Source organism: Melospiza melodia, chromosome 1, assembly GCF_035770615.1.
Source record: "Melospiza melodia melodia isolate bMelMel2 chromosome 1, bMelMel2.pri, whole genome shotgun sequence".
NCBI classification, from domain to species: Eukaryota; Metazoa; Chordata; class Aves; order Passeriformes; family Passerellidae; genus Melospiza; species Melospiza melodia.
The window spans coordinates 131,501,591-131,525,153 of NC_086194.1; the positions used below are offsets into that span (position 1 = coordinate 131,501,591).

The 23,563-nt window shown below is 40.7% G+C and overlaps 1 protein-coding gene across 1 annotated transcript in view; it reads right to left on the bottom strand.

Moving 5' to 3' along the window:
- LOC134424585 (ethanolaminephosphotransferase 1-like) overlaps positions 1-23,563 on the bottom strand; it is a 57,779-nt gene that overhangs the window by 8,259 nt on the left and 25,957 nt on the right. The window contains exons 5-8 of the mRNA XM_063168397.1: positions 22,123-22,391; positions 13,463-13,571; positions 2,934-2,982; positions 722-902 (exon numbers count right to left, since the gene is read on the bottom strand). Coding sequence (XP_063024467.1) covers positions 722-902; positions 2,934-2,982; positions 13,463-13,571; positions 22,123-22,391 — 608 coding nt within the window. The remainder of the gene's footprint in view (positions 1-721; positions 903-2,933; positions 2,983-13,462; positions 13,572-22,122; positions 22,392-23,563) is intronic.

The following is a 23,563-nucleotide window of genomic DNA, read 5'->3' on the forward strand; positions in this document are numbered from 1 at the left end:
TTGGCTGCTCTCCTGGCTTCCCCCAGAGAAGAAAGCCCTGGGTTACCTGCAGGGCTCAGCACCACTGCCTGGCTGCCCCTGCCAGAACTGCACAGAGGTTTGTGCTGTCCCTTGGGAATGAAAAGGGGGAAACTGATCACCATTACGTGGTACAGGAGAAACTACTCTGTGAGCTGAGAGCCATCACAGGCCCCTACAGCTCTTCACATCTTTCCCTAAAACATGCTGTCACTGGTACAGCCTTTTTCTGAATGGTGAAGGGAAAATGTGGGACCAGCTGAACTGCAGGATACAGGAATGCATGGACCACAGCAATGGACACAAGAACAGGGGAAAGCTACAAACCCTCCACTCTGGCTAGCAAATCTGTGCCAGTGCTGACTTTTCTTTTACTTTGACAAATCTCCCATTCTGCCTGTATGCTGGGGAGTATCTGTTATATTTCTGGAAGTAAGGCATCCCTAGGGTTTTCATAAACCCTCAGAAAACAAACCAGAACCCTCACAAAAGTGTTCCACTGTGGCAGAGGAGGTATTTCAGTATTGTAAGTGTCCCCAGTCCAGACACATGTTGTGGGGTATTTTTATGAGACACTGTAACACCGAGGTAGAAGAGCTGTGTGACTCTGCTACTCTTAGCTACATTTTCTGCTCCCTTCTGCTTATTCACAGAAAAATAGAAAGCTATGTCTAAACAATACCACCACCTCAAATATACTTACAATAACATTTGAGAAAGCAACCCCAACCATCCATAAAAACAGTCTGGGTTGCTTTGCTAATATGTTGCTTGGAGATAAAACCACCCAGGCTGTGAGAAGAATGAACAGCAACAGAGGTGACACAAGAGGTAGCAGTCCTTCATACAGAGAATCATTCTTCAGTGTTTTCTTTAAATGTGCTCTGGAAATAAATACAATAATTTTGTAGAGAAAGTAATTTTATCCATTCTATTTCTACACACTAACCTCAAACTCTAGACCAAACTCAGCCCTAGAATTCCTCTTGTAACCAGTGCAAATGTGCTAGATACCAGACATTTTACAAGAAATTGTAGTATATTTATTTCTGGGGTTACAATTTACTGATTTATTCACTTTCCTTGCTCACCATTGTCTGGCAATGGACCAGTAAACTCACACAAAGTGAGCTGCAGTGCTCTCAAGCATGCAGAGATGCTGTGAATTCCAAATCTATCCTTTAGAGGATGAAGCTTCTAACATGAGACATAAACTTGTTTCAGTCAATACACCCCATGTTTCCAGCAGCAGCAGAGTGAAGATCATGCCTGGCTGGTATTGCTCTTGTTCAGGGCTGGAGGTCATGCTGCTTGAGGAACCTGTACATTAGGATTTGGGTATTTACTCCAAATACAGTCTAAAGGGGAGGCCTTTTGGCTAATTAGAACACAGAAAAATTAATGATACATTGTGTTTTCTTGGGTATTTTAAGCTGTTTTTTCAAGGTAGTAAATTATTGCATTTTCTGTCTGCTAGGGAAATGGTAACTCTAAGTTCACTACCACTAAACCATTCCTTCATACAGCTAGTTCAGAAGAGCAATTCTGTGTTTGAAATGTACTGGGAAATGTCCTGTTTAAAATGTTTGAACATATGTATTTATAGAAACAGCTAGACAAAAATCCAAGAAATATTTTTCTCATGCCAAAAAGGAATCACCTACTCCTAAAATAACAACTTTGAACTGGCAGCAGGATGGAGAAAGAGAGGAGATGATTGGAAAACTCAAATCCTTCACCACCAAAGAGCTTTTGCATGCATCATTCAAGCAAACCTGACAGGTAGTTTAAAAATTTCTGTGCTCTTCTCTTCAGAGGAATGACAAGCCCAGCAGAGGGCTTGAGAGGAACCATGTCAAGTGATGACTTGAAAAGGAAAATACTAAACAAAAGTCCTGAGAGGAAAGGAAGGAAACGAAACCCTCAATGTTCATTGGGGTAAAGGCTGCTCCTGCCAGGGGCTGACATGCACAAGGAGCTTCCCTCCTGCTCTCAGTCATTCCCAAACAAGATTTCCTTGCATGGCAGGTTCCCAGCCCCTGCCCCAGAGCCCAGCCTTTCTGCAGGTCCTCAGCCTCTCCTGCCCCCCATCTCCCAACTCTCCACCTTCCTGCCCCAAACCTGGGGCTGTGCACGCCTCTGGAAACTGCACTGAGTGCCAGTGCCACCACACAAAAAGGGCTGTGCAGGAGACATGAGGCATTGTCTTATAGACTCTCTAAAATTCTAATGTTAATAGTAGTTTCCACTAATTCCTGAAGACAGGCAGTGACAGTCCCTCCTCCAGGACACTTAGGACCTGAGAGACCTGAAGTGACAGATGAGTGAAATGAGCTAGCAAATACTAGGGGAAGGCAGGCAGCATTAATAAAAATAGGCCATTGGAATATGAACTAACTGAGTACAAAATTCTTGGGTGCAGCAAGCCAGTTCTTAGATGTAATCACAGCTTGCCACCTGCCTAGCTTACATCTGATAGCAATTATCTGCAGACTGCATGCAGGGGAGAGTTTTACAGAAGGACCAGGAAGACAATTAAATACTTCACAGAGTGCAGGATGGGCAGCTACAGAATTCCACCCAGCACAGGCAGAAGTTGCAAATCACATTTGATTGCAAATAAAATGCAGTGGTTTTTACCACAGAGCCTCTATCAGTTTACTGTGCAGTTCCACTGTGAAACTGCTTGGAGAACAGCAAGTGAAAGGAAAAAGCAAGAGTTGCAAACATGAAAAAGAAACCAGTCAGATTCTGAAAACTCACCAGAAAAACCTTTTCCTACATTATCAGGGCAACATCTGGATGAAAGAAGCTAGTCTACTTTAAGCATTACATTTATTTGTAAATGAGGAAACCATAACATACACAGAATTAAATAAGAGGTGATAGAACTTATTTAATGTTAATTAACTTACCTGTGAATGTTGTAGAGTGTTTGTGGAAATGACAGAAACAAACTGAAGCCTGGAAGAGAAAAACATTAATATGTAATTTGACACTGATGACCTCAGAGTTTTTTCATATGATAACAGACCTTGTGTTCTATTCTAAAAATGATTTGGTATTCCTGTATTCATTACAGGATATGAACTGTTGGGGGCTTTAGGCAATAATAAAACTGTCTTCTTTTTTTCCCAAAGCTAGCTGCTGGAAATAGTTGCTGATACAGAATTTCCTGTGTAATGAGTGACAGGACCAGAATTTTTTTTTAAATTCTGATATAGCTAATAGATAGGATCAATTATTTTTCATCCAGATTTGTCAGCTGAACCCAAAACAGCCCTACTTTTCATGAGCTGCTGTTTATGTAGAAAAACCTGAGTCTAACACCAAAAGCCTTCCAGTGGAATACAGAAAGACAATAAACTTCAAGCTGGGCTGTTCACATTAGTGGAGAAATAAGTTTATAGTTCAAAATATTAAGGGTCAACTAATGATCTGTTTTGATAATACAACAGCTGAAATTAATGAATTTTTATGATATGTCCATCATTTGAACAAGTGAGAGTTTTTTACTTTTTTTTAACACCACAGCTGTGCTGTTTCTGGAGCTCAGCTTTAACCCACAAAGCACAAAGGTTTCACCTTTGCTAACTCTGTTTCTCCCTGCAGTGCTGCTGGCATTATCAACCCAGCTGCCAGCAGCCCCTGAGCTGCCTGAAGACCCAGCTGTAGCCCCCTAACACCCCCTTCCAAAATACACTGCTCCAACCAAGAATCAAAGAAGACTTTCAGCAACAAATGGAAGCTTGAGATTTAAACAAAAAAAGTCACTCTATGAGTCAATCCTAACTAGGTGAAAATATGTATGACTTTTTAAATCAATGTCATTCCCTGTAGAGCTCTTTGGTTTGTACTTTCTCCCCATTTTCTATGCATTGAGGGCTTTTCCCTGGTCAATTTGCTGCTTGGAGATTGCTATGGGTAGCACATTTCTGTATGGCTCTTTTATTGTAGGGCATGAGACTTGGGTGTGGTGCACTAAATTAATACATAATTCCTATTTTATTATGGGCAAGAAAAGCACTCTGATGTGTTAAACCTTCAGGTATAATTATAAATATAAATATAAATATAAATATAAATATAAATATAAATATAAATATAAATATAAATATAAATATACATATACATATACATATACATATACATATACATATACTTATACATATAAATATATAATTTAAGAAGCACTGTGCTGCCTGTACAGAAAAGTAGAAATCTCCTTACTAGCAATATGGAGGGAAAATGATTAGAGGAAAGCTATGATTCCACATGGCTTTGTACTGGGGCTAATGTGACATAGCAGTGTCTTGAGAAATGTCAGTGTTTACCCTTCAGTCCTCATTAAGGACATATCCAAGCGTTTAGCATGCCCTGGCCACGGTGGCAACTCAAGAAAAGGAAAACTAAACATGAAAGAAAAGTGGAGATCAGGATTGCTGGGGAAAAAAGAAGTAAAAAGGGATAGAATAGATAATCTGTCTCTCCAGTTTTTCTGGTTATCTGCTAAAGAGAGGGAAACAAAGAATTGGAAAAAAAAGAAAAGCCAGCCTGTAAATAATTTCAGGTACTGCATTCTTTTTAATGTTTACCTTTTGGGTTTGCTTCTTAAAACAATTAAGAGCTTTGCTCCTTCACCATGGCAGAAACTCCCTATCAAACAGCTGAAGGATGTGCAATTGAAGTAATGTCCCAAGTATTTTGTCAATATATTTGTAGAATTCACAGGCTTAGTGCCTCCAGAGTGATCTGTGTTTAATGTGCACTCCAGTTAGCTGTGTTTTCTATTAGGCAGGGAGCGCTGGTTCAATAAAATCTTGACTTACGTACAGCAGTTCCAACATCTGTATCACATTAGAGCAGACATGAGACAAAACATTGACTCTTGAGGTTAAATCTAAATTTCCTGCTGCAATCCTGAAGTTTGATTTGTTAGGAGAAAAGCAACCGAGAGGAACAGAAATAGAGACTAGACCTAGAAATAGAATTCAAAGAGCAATGGTTGCCAACAATTTGTTATTTTTATGAAGTGCCATTTTAGTTAGAAATAACACACTGACCACAAACAGTCCCCCAGCTAGCAAAAAGCCACTTTCCAAACGGGGCAGTTCCACCAGTTACTCCCCTGTATTTTTACACAGCTTTGCTTTTAGCACAGCGAGAGAGCTGAGGATGCAGCAGGGAAAGCAAAGGGTGTTCCCCGTTTCTTATGGGATTTTCAGAATTCCATCATTTCCTACAACATGTTGCCTTCCCATCTTTTTTTAGCTAAAGAGGCCTGGCTCGGGGGCTGCTTTTGGTACTCATTAAGTCTGCTGTTTAATTGGCATTAAGGGTCCCTTTGTGCCCAGGAGCTAAACTGCTGCATCCGCATTGCTGCCATTCCCTGCTGCTCTGAGGAACAAAAGGTGCAGCCTGGAAAGCAAACCCACTGCTGGCTCTCTGGCGCTCAGCCACCCAGGCACTGCCCAACTGATCATCATGGAGCTTTTTTTTGCTGTTTGTAATGTCCTAAAAGACATATTTTATTTTAAAATAATTTTTAAAATTTAATTTCAGCGCATTCCATGTTTTATCACGTATGGGAAAATAGAACTCCTCAAGTATTCTTAGAGGTAGTATACTGCTCTTCCAGGATTTTTTAGTTTCTTCTTTACTATTTTCCCATTCTTCAGCTGATTTAAAATCTGAGACCCAACTGTAAGAACACAGGCCTATATTAAAGGCAGAAATACCAAAGCACAGATGGGTGGCACAGATACACAGGGAATTCTTGTGTCACGCCAGGCTGAAAATATCAAGCCCAAATCCTCGGATTTAGGTACAATCCTATCTCAGTCCTCTGTGTTGCACAATGTAAACTCCCTTTTCAGAGAAATAAACATTTTTAAAGCTCTTTATTAGGAATTATTTTGTTCATATTAAAAAATGCCAAACATAGGCATAAACAAACAAACAAATCCCAATGCATTCAGAAATTCAGGATTAAAGACGTATCAGAAGTGAAGAAATGAAGGCATTACCCTGTTTTCCAAATATGTATGTGTATAAAAGCAGATACACACAGAGATATGCATATGAATATGTGTGCATATTATATATATTTATATATGTTATATATATATATATATATATATATATATATATATATATATATATATATATATATATATAAGTATATATGTTTATATACATGTGTATAAAAGAAATCAAAAGGCAATTCCCAACAATCTCAAGGACAACTTTAGATTTCATTTAGTACTTCAATTCCAAACCAATTAGGTGTTGTGATATAACTGAATAAATTAATAATAATTTTTAAAAGCTAGCACAGAACGGATACCATGATACTTTGTCACCCATGTTATTTGGAGTGACAGTAATATATTTTAATTATGTGAGGGCATTTTAAATGCTCCTGTAACTAAATTTAACGACTACTGAAGATCTACAGGCAGACAGGTTTTTTCCATGACATGCTGCAGTTACTGTGGCTATTGTACCTGATTTAATTCAGGCATTTCTGCAAAATACAGACTTGGTCATTGTAGAGAAAGAGAGGCTATGGCCAGGAGCAAACTGCTGACCTTACTGTGAGCTCCAGAAAATGCTGTTTCAGTACCAACAGCCCCATGCTGGCACTCAGACAAAGCAAACAGCCTGATGCAGGTAGCCACATTTCTGAAAACACAAGACCTCACAGACTGTAAACACTGCTAAATAAAGAAGTGACTCCAAGACACCTAAACCACTAAACAAGTTATGGTGCTTCAGAGGAAGGACAACCTTTGCTGTTTATCTTCTCCACACATTTGTTATCATAAACCTCCTTTGTACGTAAATTCCTGACAAATGAATCATCCTTAAACTGTCCTAAGAAAAGCACTAAAATTTTATTTGTTAAGAATTGGCTCTCCTGATAGATAAAAATCAAAAATTCAAAAACGAGACGGTGTAATACAGGGATGTAATTAAAGGGATGTAATTTTAGGTGAACACTGCACTGGAAATTATGTGAATTTGTTCAGAAAAGCACCATCCCTGCCATGCTCCCCCCATCCCCCCAAAAAAATACTCCCCAGCGCACTCATCCCATTTGGGAGGCAGGGAAGAAGCCTGTGCAGACCTTCTGATCATATCACTGAAGTTGACCAACTCTCTAACAGTGGGTGGTTATACTTGCATTTCAGCTTACAAATTAAGTACTATCACTCTCCTCATTCTCCAAGTGCCCACACTTCTGTATGGCCTTCTTCAGTACACTGCTTGGCCTTTCCATCTCTAGGTTAATAATCCATCATAATCTATGTTTGCTGGAAAGAAATGGGATGTTATAATTTACCTTTCTTAGCCACCAGACAAGAAAAATTAGATTCAAAATATCCAGCCCTCAATATTAGCTTGGAAAAAAATATTTAAGTACTTTTTCCACGGTATTTTTCTCAAATTCCTTGCACATTTAGAGCAGCTAGACACATGAAAATATCTTAGCACACTGAATATGTAGCACACTGATCAGTGCCTGGAATCAAGCTTCATCAAAATGTGAACATTTTAGAGGCACTTGTTCCTGGAACAGAAGCTTTTTGTGGAACAGTGTGACCTTCTCTGGCATGTCTTGAGCAGACAACTCTTTTAACTGATTGTGCAAACACATAATTGTGTTTTGAGCTGTCCACTAAAAAAGCATTATATTTTATTACTCTGTACAATGGCAAACTTAAAACCACTCAGTAGCTGGGGGGGGGTGCGTGGAAACCTTAGAAAACAAATACATAATTTGCACTACATTAGGGTGAAAAACACACCTAAAATCCAGAGTATGAAATTATTTTACAGGGACTAAGGGAACATAAGGTAAACATAAGCACTGTCTTCATGCACAAAGTTGATGTAGGTTTTGGATGTTTAGCATCTAAGACATTTTTTGAGTACAAAGATTGTATAGGGATGCATTTATCATGCTTGTTGAAAAGAGATGGGTTTATCATGTTTGTTGAAAAGAGATGGGTTTATCATGTTTGTTGATTTTATACCTTATTCTCAATGTCTCAGGGAGTACACATGGCATTTATCTCGAACTGAGCTGTAAGACAACAATTAGCATTCAGAGGAATTTAGCACAAACTAAAGAATTATTTTATTAGTTTATGGATGTAGCTGCTTCTTTGATGCAGCTCTGTTCAAACTGTTTCTGGGCACAGCAAGAATTGAGCACCACGGAAAATGCCAGACTGGCTTCTAGAAGGACTTTCCCAGGCAAGCTCCCTTGTTTGACCTTCTCCTGGGGGTCCCAGAGCCCCTGGAATGACTCCTCACAGCTTAACACCTCCAAACTCATTCCCACCTGTGATCAGCATCCTGTGACACTGCTCTGCCTCTGGCCTTGAGCACTCTGCTCTTCTGGGTTATTGTTCTGACTGGTTCAGATGAGTTACTCTGAACATGAACTCAGTGACTTCTTAAAAATATATCTCAAGTGACAGGTGAGTATTTCACACCCTTTGCTTTAACAGAGCCTTGTACAATCTGTCACAACAATGCCTTGATAAATGTTGAATCGGTGACAGACATGCAGAAGCCAACTCATGTTAAGCACACTTCTCAAACAGGACTGGTCAAAGCCTGTTGGAGCAATAACCTTTTGAAAACATTGCACTTAACATTTAATCATTCAGCAAGTCATCACTAGGGCAGAGCCATCAGCCACTTTGCAATGGGAACTACAGGAAATCACTACAGAATGACATCATTCCACAGGGGGAGAAACAATTCATAATTTGACCATGGCCTCCTAAACAGTTTCTGACACTGAAAAAGGGACGGGCTGCTCTATGAACACCCATGGCAAGGATTGTGTGTCCTCCTTTGATGCACAGAATGTAGCACAGAGTAAGTACAAGGCACTGGTTTAGAGGAGAAACTGTGCTGTGCTTTCCCACTATGATGGAATTCAAATAATTGGCATGTTTTAAGTGTTACAGCTTGGCCTCATTGTTAGTGTTTTGCTGCTATGATCTGTTCATTTATATTTTCACCCCTCATTTTATATACTTAAGTAGCTCAGGGAAGAGTGACCCTCAAGGAAAACACTCTGTACAAGTCAGCATAGAAACCAAACCCACGAACATCATAGCAAAAAATTCTGAATGCTTTGGCCCCATCTCTAAAACAAAGTTCAATTTTCAGATCTCTGATAGATATTAATATTCAATTCACATTTCATGTTCAAACTTGCACTTTGAGAACTTGTTTCACCTTTGCCACAGTTTTCAGTAGCCAGATCTGGGCACAGTTGACCACACATAGTACACTCAAACATGACACCATGTCTGGCTTACAGAATAGTCTGCCCCATGTGCCCCACACTGATGAAGTATAACACATCCACTCCATGCTTAAGTGATCCTTTTCCCATGAAGTCTGTTCTTGTGGTTGCAATTAATACTGAGAAGGACCAGGAAAATCTGTGCATCCAGGCATCATTTTTCCAACTTGCCTTCCTAAGGAAATGAAGCTGATGTGCTAACTCTGCTTGTTTCTGTACATCCCACCACAACTTCCAAGCCCTCAGTCAATTCTGAACAAAAAAATATAGCAAAAGAAATTTCCAGTAAGATGCATGTCTCCATCTTCCTTTCTCTAGGAAAGGATTGTAGCCTGAACTCAAATTTTATTAGACATTATAAAATCTTCATACAGAGCAAGTATGAAGGTCCCAAACATGAGAAATGCTTCATTCAGAGCATGCAGGTCATTTAATAGCAATGTGAGACAGAAACCATCATCAATTAGTAATGCTGCTCTCTGAACTACAGATGCCTACCTGTCAGTGAAAATCTTCTCACAAAGTCCACAGCATCATTTGTGGTACTAGAATTTATGTGCAGAACTGACTGCTTTAAAATGCTTATTGTAAATATTTCATATTGCTCTCAACCTGATAGCACAGTGACAGGGAATGTTGGGCATTTGGGATGCCCTGGAGGGGTGAAAATAAATGATAGCTCTCACCCCAGTGCTGCCCTTTGAAGGGACCCTAGTTAGCCAGATAATGCTGTGGAACAATTGTGCTTAAATCCCAAGAGAGCTCTTGGAGTGTCATCCCCAGGAGCCCTGATGAGTGCACAGTAATTAGTTGCAGATGAGCACACGGGCACATAACTTCACCAGGCTCTGTCTGCTCCCCTGCTGGGAGAGAAAAGGCATTTCTGCCCAGCAGCCAGGTCAGCTGCTCTGCAAACAGGAGAGGGATTGATCCCTTCCTCCTTGATCCAGGGTCCAGCTAGGTGTGTGTTTTGGAGCTGAAGGATGGAATTGCATTCACTGCCAGTGAAAATTACAGGATCATGTCTGCTGGGTAGCTGATAAATTCCCATAAAATGCTATGCTGAAGTTCCTCTGTTTCACAGGGTAGTCCTCTGAGGTCACTGCTCAGCAGCTCAGGACTTGGCTTTCCTACAGGTGTTCACAGTGTGCCAGAGAGTTCCCAAGAACATACATAAAGATCTCTTTCCTAAAACATCTAACCTAAACACCAGTACTGCTGCACTTTTATGTATATCTTTGTGTGTTCTGGCACCTGATAAAAGCTCCATTACTTTCAATAAGTGAGTGTCACCTGGTGATACCACAGCTTCCTCTGAAGAGGTGCTTTTGCAGAGTTCATCCTGAGGTTATACATGGATTTTTTTTTTTCCCAGAAAACTACAGGAAGGACATCTGAAAAACACTCTTGTGCATCTTGTTTGGATTTGTTCCTACTAGAGAAGGTGGGGCTAAAGCCCAGCTGCTCTCAGAGAAGCAACAGGTCAGCAGCTGAACTCCTGTTGTGTACAGAACAGTAAAAGCACCAAAAAAATGCCAAGTATTGATGGAGCAGCTACAGGTCCATTGTTAGAAGGACCACTGGTGACTACTAAATGCCATCAGATGGTTAAGCACAGGCATTTATGGTTTAATGGCTCCTCTCAGGATCCTGGGAAACTAGCTTGTAAAAAGCATCAGAGGCCCACTTTGTTTTTAACTAGCCACAAAGGCATTTAACTGAGCCAGCCAGAGGGGGCTCTCTCATACAAATGGTTCTGGCTGAGCAAGACACACTTGCTGCAGTCCCTCTAAGGGAGAAAATAATTGAATATTCCTGGCTGCTTGGCCCTTGGTGTAGGTTAGACAGGTACTGTTTCTGCAGTCACAGTGGGGTCCTGTAATTTACCACAAGCTTCTAAAAATTTCACATATCCCTGGTCACTGCACACAGGCTACCCAATGACAACCACCTCACTGCTGAGCTCAGATTAAAATATGAAATGGCAGTGCTTTCTGGACCAGCATGTCCATAGTAGAAGGATACTACTTTTTGTCTAAGAGGATACTAAGGATACTACTTTTGTCTTGTCTAAGAGATTCTAAGAGATTTACTAAGAACTATGATGATTCTGTAATATAGAGTCAACCAAGATTATTATTTTGCATTCTTTAAAACCCATATTTAACCTCAAATAAGTTGCAAAAGATGCCATTGTGCATGGTGTGCTAGAGACAAGGTTTTTGGAGAAACCTTTTGGCTCCTTGTTAAGCCTACTCTGCTTGGGACAATGATGGAAGAAATACTATTCTGTGCTCACAAATCCATTCATATCAGCATACCACAGAAGACAGAAGCAGTACTTCTTTGACTTCTATGTCCTGGGCCACTGAAGAGAGTGAGTCAAATTTTGGTCTCAGTTAAGGACACATATAATGGGTTTTGCAATCCACTGCATCAGAGCTAAGATTTGGCTTCCTGAAGAAATTGTATTTTATTACCCATAAGAAGATAGAAGACAGAAACACTACTTCATTCTGGAGTTAATGGAACAGTCCATCAAACCTTGCTGTGCAGCTGGTTCTGGCAGAGTATGAAAAAGGATGCTCACACCTGCAGATCTGATAATGCTGAGATGCTTCCCTTCCACAAACATTCCTACTATGTTGAACAGTTTGAATTAAACCTTCATCCATGGCTTCCCAAGTGCAAGGGAAGCCATCAGAGTAGTCCCTGAATGGGCTGTCATGTGTGTCAGTGACAGGAAGCAAGCACTGGTGTGTGCAGCACAGTGTGTTCAGTGGGCTGGGCTCTGCTGGCCCTAGCGCTGCCCTGACCTGCCCATTCTGGGCGATCCAGCATCCATCTGCCCTGGGCTTGCAGTGCTGCTAAAAGAGCACAAACCACTCCCTGTCTGCAGCTACACCTCTGTCAAAGGTGAATAATTCACTGACTATTGAAAAGGCAACCACTGTCTTTCCCCCCTTCCTTTCTTCCTTTTCCTCAGAGTGCCTAACTCAGGTCTGACTAGAAAAAGACTGTATCATCCTGGTCACACACTGTTGGTTTTTTTGGGTAAAGCACAAAACCACATCCTTGCAGACACTGCTCATTAGAAAGCACAGCCTGAACAGGGTCCTTTCTAACCTAGGGATTCCAGGAAACAGTGCTGGGGCAAGAGGTGGTGCCTGCTGACAACCTTGCTATAAGGAGAGGGTGGTGAGAGCACAGATCAGGGCAAAATGCTCAAATGGCTGACATGGGAGAAGCACCTATAACCAAGTCCTCCATTTGGCCCAAGGGCAGAAGATGTTTCTTGGGATGCAAGCCTAGATTGTTTGTGTCAAACAGTATTGTGGTGCCCTCTTCTCACCACTTGTATGCTCATATAAAAATCTCCAAAATGCATATGCTAATTTCTTCACCTTCCAAGCAACACATCAAAGACATTTTGCATACACAGAGTTTCAGCTAAGACTTCTATATTTCTAACTCATTAAAATGTAACTGCTCTTATTCTCAGTCTTGATAGAGCAGTCAAAAAACATTCAGTGCTCATTTCAAACTACACTGACAGCATCAAATAATGGCTAAATAGGCTATTGCTGTGTATGGAAAATAAATCTCTTCTGTTTTGCAAAAGATTTCTAAAGAAGACCTTAGAAACCACCTGGCTTTTATTCATATTTACAGTTGTGCATCTAAGGTTATTTAAATAATGTCTTCATTCCCCCTGTACATAACATTTTGGAACATAATGTGCTCCAGGCCAAAACACTAAACTTAGAATATACATAAATGTAAGTGACATTTTACCTGAGTGATATGAGGAGTTCCTGAGACTTTGGGAGCCAGAAGCCAGCACACTGCACTGAACTGCACATGCAGATAAGGAGTATTTTCTATATTATTTGTGTGCAGCATACACTAATTCAGCAAGGAACAAATTTTCCAAAATTATCTACTTTTTAAAAGTTTTACAGTATTAACCCTTTTAATTATCTCTATTCATGTATTTTTGGACTAGCCAACACTTACAAAAGTAAAACCAAAAAAAGAAAGAGGGAAGTATAAAAAATATCAAGTCCAAATTATTAAAAAGCAGCACACTTTTGTATAGAACTGGACACTTACCTATGAGCAGGATAACTAATACATCTGTAATATAATAACCAAAGAGCAAAGGCTTCTGCCAGACCTCCACACCAACAGTACCAGTGAGCAGATATGCTGCTATTAACACCTACAGAAAAAAAAGATAACTGATTTTCAATCCTTTACATCTAAAGGCAGAAAATTTCACTTATCATCTAATACAAATGCAAAAGTAAAAAAAATTAAAATCTGCTAGTTACCTCCTGTCCCTATTTTACCTTCTGCTGCCATGGCAAAACAGTAACTTCTAAGCAGTGAAGCAACTTGCAGGGTCACCAAGAGAATTATTTAAAATATATGAAATATGGTAAGCAAGCAACGGCCCTGGTAATGTGTGCATCTTTTTGTATGTGGTAAGTATTACTGACCTACCTTTACAAAATACCTAAATCCACTTTTATTGCCAGGTCTCCCCACTACACATGCACTTTCCTGTTTTTGGGTACAGACTTCAGAATTAGCAATGTGGTTATTTTTGCAGCTCTGCCCCTTGAACTGATCATATCAGAATAACAGAGAAGGGGGCAGAAAAACCCTAAGCCCACCTGAAACAATAATGAAAAATAATAAATGCATTCAATTGAATGTGAAGAAATAAAAAGAATGAGAAGGAGATGAAGTCTTCCCTGATTTTTAATTTGTTCGACAGATACATCCTTACAGGACACAAAAAGAATCACATAGATGTCATTAGGAGTGAAAGGACACATCCACAAGACTCAGGAGCACCCAGCTAGGGGGACTGCTGCCCTTCTCTTCCTCCAGCCTGCTTTATTCTCAGCTGTTTGGATTTGCCACAGGACGCATAAGAGGCTACATGTTTCATGCTAAGCTAGCTATAAATGAAAATAACAATGTTAATTACAATGCCATTTAGAAAACTGCATATTCAACTATTTATTCCCAGGTAACATTCAATAACCTTTATATTTTCCACTCAATGCAGCTTCTTACTCTGGGATGAAAAAATGGTTTCCAGCTTTACTTGTGTTACAGATTTTACTATTTCCTAATTAGGTTTTTTACTACACTTTTTTTTACTATGCTATGTGTTTTCTCCATTTGAACTTCAACAAGCACATTTCTGGTCTTCTATTAAATTTGAACTCAAAGATACATTGAAAATCTCTTTGTTGATTACCAGGCTTTTTAAAATCACAGATTAAGAGCAGAATGCTGATGTTGCTTAAACATTACATGTAGATAATACTACATTTGACTTCACTTACTTCTCTGTATCTGAAACCAAGATTCTTGCCCTGTCAGTGTACAGGTCTCTATGAGGTTTTGCTTGGATTTTGCACTGTGGAACTGGATGTTTGAATTGCCTCTGCAAGAACAAGCAGCACAACAGATCTGCAGCAAGGAGGAGCAGGCACCAGTGAGTGCCATTGTGTCTTGGGCCACTGAAGAGAGTGAGTCAAATTTTGTCTCAGTTAAGGACACATATAATGGGTTTTACAATCCACTGCATCAGAGCTAACATTTGGCTTCCTGAAGAAATTGTATTCCCTTACCCATAAGACATGATGGATGGAATCCTGACCCCATCAAAGTTGATGGCAAAACTCCAACTGGCTTTGATGGAGCCTGAATTTACTCTCACATGCTGAACCCTGAACCGACATTTTTGGCAGGTGATAAAAGAGGAACTTCAGTATTAAGCATTATTACAGTCAGTACTTTTGGCAGGGCAGTCATGAGCATCCCTGTCAGATGTCAGTGCATGTCTAGGAACAGGGGTGTGGATGCAATGAGCTCTCATAGGGAATGCCCTGCCCTGGGATTTGGTGATGCAAGACTCCCAGATTGAGATTGCCTCTTAACAGATGTAGCATATGAAAAAAACCCACTCCTTGGCTTCAGAATTTTGGTATATTGTTTTTTAAGGACTCGTCACTTTGACTACATTGAAGCAGTCTCCAGCTTTAGAAAGCAGATGTCCTTTAGAAAGCCTGAAGGATGAGAAAATGGCCGTGTCCCTTGATCTAAGCTATACTAGCAAAAAATTGAAGATTGTCAAAATTACTAGCAAAGCCTAAGTCTGTTAATCAGCTATATAAACTGCTTTAAAGGCATTGCTGGTGGGAAAAAAAAGTAAAGCAATGTTCCTAAGTTCAACTGAATAATTTTACTTTAGAAAAGATGGTCAAGTTTTTTACTTATCTCTCTGCCATAAACCAGCTTTAGTACTTTTCAGATACAAATGTAGTCTCTAGCAAGTAAAAATAATTGCAGCCTTTTGTAAAATGAGAACTCCAAATTAAATAACTGGATTTGGTTTGTGTGGCCAGTTTTGGTAGCAGAGGGGCTACAAGGGTGGCTTCTGTGAGAAGCTGCCAGAAGCTTTTCTCATGTCCAGCAGAGCCAATGGCAGATGGCTCCAGGATGGACCCACCTCTGGCCAAGGCAGCAGCAACCAGAAATGGTGACAATGCCTCTGGGATAACATATTTTAAAAGGGAAAAAAAACTCCATATTGTGCAGTTGTAATTACTGCCAGAGAAGAAAGGAGTGAGAATATGTGAGAGGAACAGCCCTACACACAAGGTCAGTGGAGAAGAAGGAACAGAAGGTGCTTCAGCCACCAGAGCTGAGATTCCCCTGCAGCCCATGGTGCAGCCCATGGTGAAGCAGCTGTGTCCCTGCAGCCCATGGACATCCAGGGGGTGCACAAATCCACCTGCAGCCCATGGAGGATCCCACACCAGAGCAGGTGGGTGCCTGAGAGGAAGCTGTGAACCTGCAGGAGGCCCTTGCTGGAGCAGGCTCCTGGCAGGCATCTGCAGACCCATGGAGAGAGGAGCCCATGCTGGAGCAGGTTTCCTGGCAGGACTTGTGATCCTGTGGGGGACCCACAGGACTGAAGAAGGTTCTGCCTAAATGACTGCGCCCCATGGAAAGGTACCCATGGTGCAGCAGCTCATGAAGAGCTGTGGCCCATGGGATGGACTGACATCGGAGAAGTTCACAGAGAACTATTCCCCATGGGAGGAACCCTCTCTGGAGCAGGGGGAGGACTCCTCTCCTGGAGGAGCAACTGAAACAACCTGTAATGAACTGACCATAACCCCCACTCCCTGTCTCCCTGTGCCAGTGGGGAGAGGAGATAGAATCCAGGAAGAAGGGAGAGGTAGGGCAAAGGTGTTTTTAAGATTTGTCTTACTTCTCATTATCCTGCTTTGATTTTGATTCATAAGAAATTAAATTAATATCCCTGAGCTGAGTCTGTTTTGCCCATGATAGTAACTTGTGAGTGATCTCTCCCTGTCCTTGTATCAACTCATGAGCCTTTCACTATATTTTCTCTCCCTGTCCAGTTGCAGAGAGGAGTGACAGAGCAGCTTTGGTGGGTGCCTGGCATCCTCCCACCACAATAACACAAGTGAGAACTAAATAGCAAGGTAATGTAGATGGGTGCAATCTTGGATTCCAGCTCTCAGAGCATCTGACCAGGAATATTTTTGGCTTTCCAAGACCTTCTCTATGAGGATGGGGAATACTTATGATGAGAAAGATGTGAAAATACAAGGTGTTAATTTGTAGTTTCTCTGATATAGCTGACAGCAGGACAGCTGGATTCTGACCAGGGCCTCCATATCTTGACACAATTTTGTAAATAACAGCAACACAGCCACATTTGTTCCTGTGTAAAATCAGAATAATCCTTTGATATGACATTGGGAAAATTCTACATAAACATAAGGCAGTATAACCCCTCAAAGTCTTCTACCTTCTAGCCTCTTACTTGTTCTCTAAAATTCTTGATATTTTTAGATCAACATCACTTCCATGTCTTTTCACTATTTCAGGTATAAGTTTTGTGACCACAATATTTTAGATTGTGTTTGTACATCCATTTATTTTCTTACCATTGATTTACCATTTCTGTTTTACACACAGGCACATTTAATATGCTGTGTGATATTCTACGTGATGAAATAAAAAATCAAAGACTTTGTCATCTTCTAAAAAATCATGGATATGCTTTAAATTCTTTATGACTCCACAAAAACCTGACATTAATTTTATTGTAATATTCAATTTCACTAGCATATTGCTATAGTATTAATTGCTCATGTGTTGAAATATTTTCCATTAACACAATGCTCAAAATAAACATCTAGAAAGCAAAGTAATTTAAAATACAAGGCAACTTTATTCTTCTGATAATAAATGTGACACTTGCCTAAAAGACTAAGAATTATTTCCTACAAGCTATTTCAATAGGAGTTAGCTTTAATGTGATGTGCAATTTTTCCACATTATTTTTTTCTCAGTTTTTTTTCTCTCAATAAATAATTGAAGGTTGCAAATCTTAGACTTTGAAAAATTTTACCTAAAAAGATGACTTTGCATTTAGATGTTACAGACAAATAACTAAAGGCACATGGAAGATTAATTAATCAAGAAAGGTTTGTGGGGAACCATAACCAAGTGGTTAAGAATGAAGCAGCCTGCTGCAGAAAAAGCCTGTGCACAGCAGGTTCTTCTGTTCAGATTTCCCATGGATACACCATGGGGCTTGCCTCAGATAACTGAGTATTGAGATCAGTTTCCAGCCCTGTCTGGAGGCAGCTTGAAGCAAACACCATGGTCTGGCCAGCACTGCTTCCTCACTGCTGCCACTTCTCTTAATTCAACAATTCCACTATGCTCCAACTTTGGAATTAAGTAATAATACTTTTTCTTCACAAGAAAGGCTCTGCTTTCCACAGACACAGGGTTTTGTCTTTTCTATTAAAAGGAGGAGGTAGAAATTTTTTCAAGATGTGATGTGCACTTGCATTGTTTGGGATTTCTCTGCCAGACCCTGAAACACTTGCTGCCACAATACATCCCTGGAAAAGGTCACATGGAATATATTTCAGCATGGATTTTGTAAATAAGCTTGTATTTTAAGCTTTTGTAAAAAAGAAAACCTGGTCTATGGCACCCATGAAAGAAACTTTCCCCAGTTTGACTGAAAGGAAGGAGAAAAGGAAGTTCTACAATGTTTCAGTTGCTAGGGGCATTGTGTGCTTCCATTTCTTCAGAGTTCCAAGGCAGGCAGAGGGTTCTCCCAGAGGCTCTCAGTGGTACTGCCCAAAGCCATCAGGCAGAAGCAGCTGGGAAAGCATCTTAGACTGAACCCCTGGGGCTCAAGGACCAAGCACCCATCCCTTCAGGCACAACTCTCTCTATCTGTGGGATTTCTGGTCATTCTCTCCTTGCAGGGCAGGGGCTGGGCCACAGACAGCTGCCTGCTGCCTTTGGGATTTTGCTGCTTGTGCTTCTTCCGAGCCTGCTCCTCTTGGCTGGGGAGAGGGAGAGAAAGGAGAGTGGAATTGTCTGGGTCACTGCAGCTCTCACACAGCTCTTCACTTTAAAAGTCTTAATTAAGAATATAAAGGGTATCAACTGTTACACTTAAGGCAGCACTAATGGAGCAGAGGTATCATTACATCATATTAAGGAAAAATTTGTTCCCCTCCTATGAACTCAACTGCAGTGGCTTATGAAAAGCAACAGCAGGATTAGGCAACTATTTCATTAGGGTAATATTAAATTCTCCAGAAAGAAAACAGATCTTTTTTTAAAACAAAACAAGACGATGTCTGTGAAAATTAACATATGGCAAGAAGCCAGAAATGTTAATTTCTCAGCAAAGCTTTGTCTTTTTTTTTTTGTTTCCTCCAAGAAACTTAACTTGCAGATATTAGCTTTCTTTGGTTTGTTTTGTGACAAAAATAAAAGTCTTCATTTCCACAAGATGTATCTGAGGGAATTTCTCACAGATCATAGCAGAGATTAATTTTTTTGCTTTTTCCTCAGACTTTTGGGGTTTCCAATAGGTGTGCTTACTCAAAAGTGTATAAAAATTGTCTAGATGCTATGATACAGAGGCTGCTCTCCCTGCACCTTTTTCTGCTACTCAGGAATCAGCACAGGATAGATCCTTGCGCAGGAGGCAGGAGAGACAGGAATAGCTTTCCCTGCTGCATTTGCTGCCACCTTGATTCTGGATCCTCAAACATAACGGTCCTCTGACCAAGCATCTCTCAGACACATTATAGCCATTTTTCAAGTTTACAAACCACAGCTTCCTGCAAATGATTGTCTGCTGTAATCAAAGCTAATTGGAGTGCCAATTACAGCCCAGCTAGCTTAATTGGGTTACCAGTTCTGATGAGTCATCAAGTCCCAGGAAAACGTGATGTGCATAATTCCCACAGATTTCCCTGTCTATAAGAAGGTATTTTTCACGAGGAGCAGCAGCTCTTTCTCCAGCACAGCTGAGGCAGAGCCGGGGAGAGGGCTGAGTTTGCGTGCAGCAGAGCTGACTCAGCAGCAGCATCCTGGGAGCCTCATGCCAGATAACAGCTCATTAGGGTCATCAGTCCTGTCTGCATGCTGACAGTAACTACAGTAACTACTGCTTTTCTTGAGTTCCTGGCTGCCAACGAGATTGAAAGCAAAAGCAGGGGACCAGACCACCTGAGTGTCTGACATGCCACTGCAACAGCATTAAGTTGTAGGAGAAATTACTGAAGACAGGACAGAGAGGCACATTCCTGCAGCAATCCAATTCCTGCAGGAATGCCGTGGAGGAAATACTTAGCTAAACATTGTGAATCAGTCTGGAAGCAGCTAGTGAGTGCTTTCACACTCTCTGCTTCTAAATGTGACTGTGGGAATACCTGGCAGAGAAGCAATGGGGGAAAAAACCAGCAAGGGAAACATAACTTTTCTTACTCATCCTCAGCCATTTGCTATTGTCCCCAGTATCCTCTAAGTTACTGGAGATGAAGAGCTATCTTTAATAGAACACATATTATATAAATTTGATGAATGAGTTTACAAAACTAGAACAAATATTTAGGGGAATTAAGATCTTTTAAGAGACTAGTCAGTAGAACTGGGAAAAAAATATTTTGTACTTTCTGGCGTATATGTAGTGTCTTTTGGACTAATGCAAAAATACCACCTAGAGCTACAAAGCTACAAAGCTTGCCTTCTCTTAGTTCATAGGCAATCACAACAGCTATTTTTTTACAGATGAGAAAACTGACATACAGAGATTTCAATAGTACAGTCTTCTACCAGCTGATGACTGAACTAAAGAGCATCAAAAATCCTCACGTTTATAAGCTTATCACTTTGACTGTAACCAAGCCATCACAGAAGGCACTGAAAAGCAAGTGAGCAGGACAGCAGTTCAGCATCAGAGGGGAACAGGAAACAGCACTTGTTAGCACCTTGCATCCCAGTTAATCAAAGCAGTTTACAAACTTTACTGATATTCAGCCTCACCACAAATCTGTCAGGCAGGGAAATATTAAAAACAGGGCCACAGGCACAGGTCACTAACAGAGTTATCAGTACTGCTCGGCTAGTTGATACCCACTCCCAGATTTTACCACTAAAACAGTTTGGATGCTGCAGTGATCCAGCAGAGCTTTCTGAACATTCTCACATACAGTGATCATCTGAGCAACCAGTGAAACAGGCTTGAACACAGCTACTCCTCTCCTGCTGGAAGAACTTCAGGGAGAAGCCTTACAGACATGGCTGAAACTTGCAGACCAGCTGGCTGCCTAATGTCTTAGTCCTGAGCCAACTCCTTCTCCCAAAACCTATTTTCTAGGGGACAACACAGATGTACCACAGCTGGACCACCATCTCTGAGTTGTTCTCAAACCACTGGATTCTGATTATGTTTACAGCATTACATCTGCAGCCATTAATTTGAATACTGTATTTCCATTAAAACACATATTTGAGTATTTGTCAAACTTATTTTCAATTATTTGGCTGTACCTTTCATCTCGTTCCTGTAACAGGAAGCTCAGAAGACTGACTGTGCTCTTCAGGCTGCAAACCTTGGCTATCTGAGACACAGATAAGCCAGCCCACAGGGGTGCTGGGCCTTTGGAAGTGCACTAAGCTTGTTAATACTGCTACTCATCTGTGCACTGAGGACACCATTCACTCTGGTGCCCTGGGCATGATTTCTGAAGACGTTCACCAGGCTGAAAACCAGACAAGAACTCAGCTGATGATAGCTGTGGGCTGATAAGTAATTGACCTTGCTGAATGTCTATGACTTTTTGACATCCATGATGACTGACTTGTTTTTCAAAGGTAGAACTCACTTGGCAACAGTTACTGCTCTCTGCATAGGTACAGTGCTGTTTCCATTACCACATTTGTTATAAAATGCAGTAGAATTGAGAAGGTCTGGTAGTGTATAACTGTGTAATTACTGTTAATAGATACTACTTGGACTAATTCACATCATGGTATTGGGGGGAAAATAGCTTGTGGCTTCAGATAGCATAGTAATATTTGTTACTACCACAAATCAAATGCAGTTAAATGACATTCTCATGGGCACTGTCTGGCTGCTAGGCTTGCTGCAAGCCTTTTTCTCCTGCACAGCAATGAATCACTGATGCTGACAATTTGCTCAAGAGCAGCACTTTATTGCAAATGCAGAAAATATTTCTGAATTACTTCTAGGGTTTTGCAATTTCACATATTTCAATATCTCAGCCAAATATATTCGCCTTGAACTCTATTTTTCTATTGCTTTAATATTATGAAAACAATTACATAGTTAAAAAACCAAAACCAAAACAGGGATGATAAATACTTACCACTTGGCTTATATCATATCCCCAAGGAAGAAAAAGAACTCCTGTGTTATATTTCTCCCAGTGTGAGCACATGAAGTTAAACAGGACAATGCTTAAATATATATACATTGTATATACAGAAACTCCACTCTTCCCATTGTCACGGGAACAGACAGAAAAAAAGGAAAGCACAAAAATGGAGGTAGCCCAGCTATCCAGCCCATGGTCAAATAGCTCTCCCAGGGGAGTACTGGACTGAGTCCTTCGAGCATGTTTCCCATCTATGGAGTCTAGAAGGATTGAGAAAGGAAGAGAAACAAAGAATTAGAGCACAACAAAAGCAGTAGCTTTCTCCAAAACAATTCACCACTGCCATATATAATGTACAGGAAAATTACACTGATGACAGCAAAGTGAAGCACAACAGCCCCCTCAACACCAACAGGTTACAACTGCTCATAAAATAATTGGTCCAGATATCAAGTAATTTTTCTGTCCTTAGCTCTTAAACTAAATGCCACTTCCTTCATGAGTTTTAGAAAGACACTCATAATTAACTGCCCCCAGTGCTCTTGGAACATTTTTACATCAGTTTCAATTAGTTTCAAGTGCTAAAAAGTGTCCATAGAGCTTTTTGCCCATCCATTGATGTTGTGGACCCTCTGAGCCTTCAGACCTCTTGTGGGGTGGATGCCTAAGGCATTTTAAGTTCCTTGATGCTCAATACCTTAATGACTAACAGTTACATGGCAGCTTAAAGGAGCAAATTTCACAAAATTTATTTGTATTTGTGCTTACATATATTTTAAAGTGTTTCTCAGTTTTCATACGAGAGTGTTCAAATGGCCAAAAAGGCCAATGGCATCCTGGCCTCCACCAGAAATAGTGTGGCCAGCAGGACCAGGGCAGTGGTTGTCCCTCTGTACTTGGCACTGGTGGGGTCACACCTTTAGTCCTGTGTTCAGTTCTGGTCCCTTCACTACAAGGAGGACATTGAGGTGCTGGGGTGTGTCCAGAGAATGGCAACAGAGCTGAGGAAGGGTCTGGAGCACAAGTGTGATGAGGAGTGTCTGAGAGAGCTGGGGTGGTTTAGCCTGGAGAAAAGCAGGGTCAGGAGTGACTTTATCACACTCTATAACCACCTGAAAGGAGGTTTTAGTGAGATGGGGGTCAGTCTCTTCTCCCAGGTACAAGACACGGTCCCAGGTCACACCAAGGGAGGTTACATTGGACATTAGGAAAAATTTCTACACAAAGATGGTTATCAGGCATTGGAAGAGGCTGCTCAGGTAAGCTGTGGAGTCATCATCACTGGAGGTATTTAAAAGGTGTGAAAGTGAGGCACCTGAGGACATGGTTTAGTGGTGGACTTGGCATTGGATTAATAGTTGGATTTGATGACCTTAAAGGTCTTTTCCAACATGCATGATTATATGATTCTAAGAATGCATTACAGTTCAGG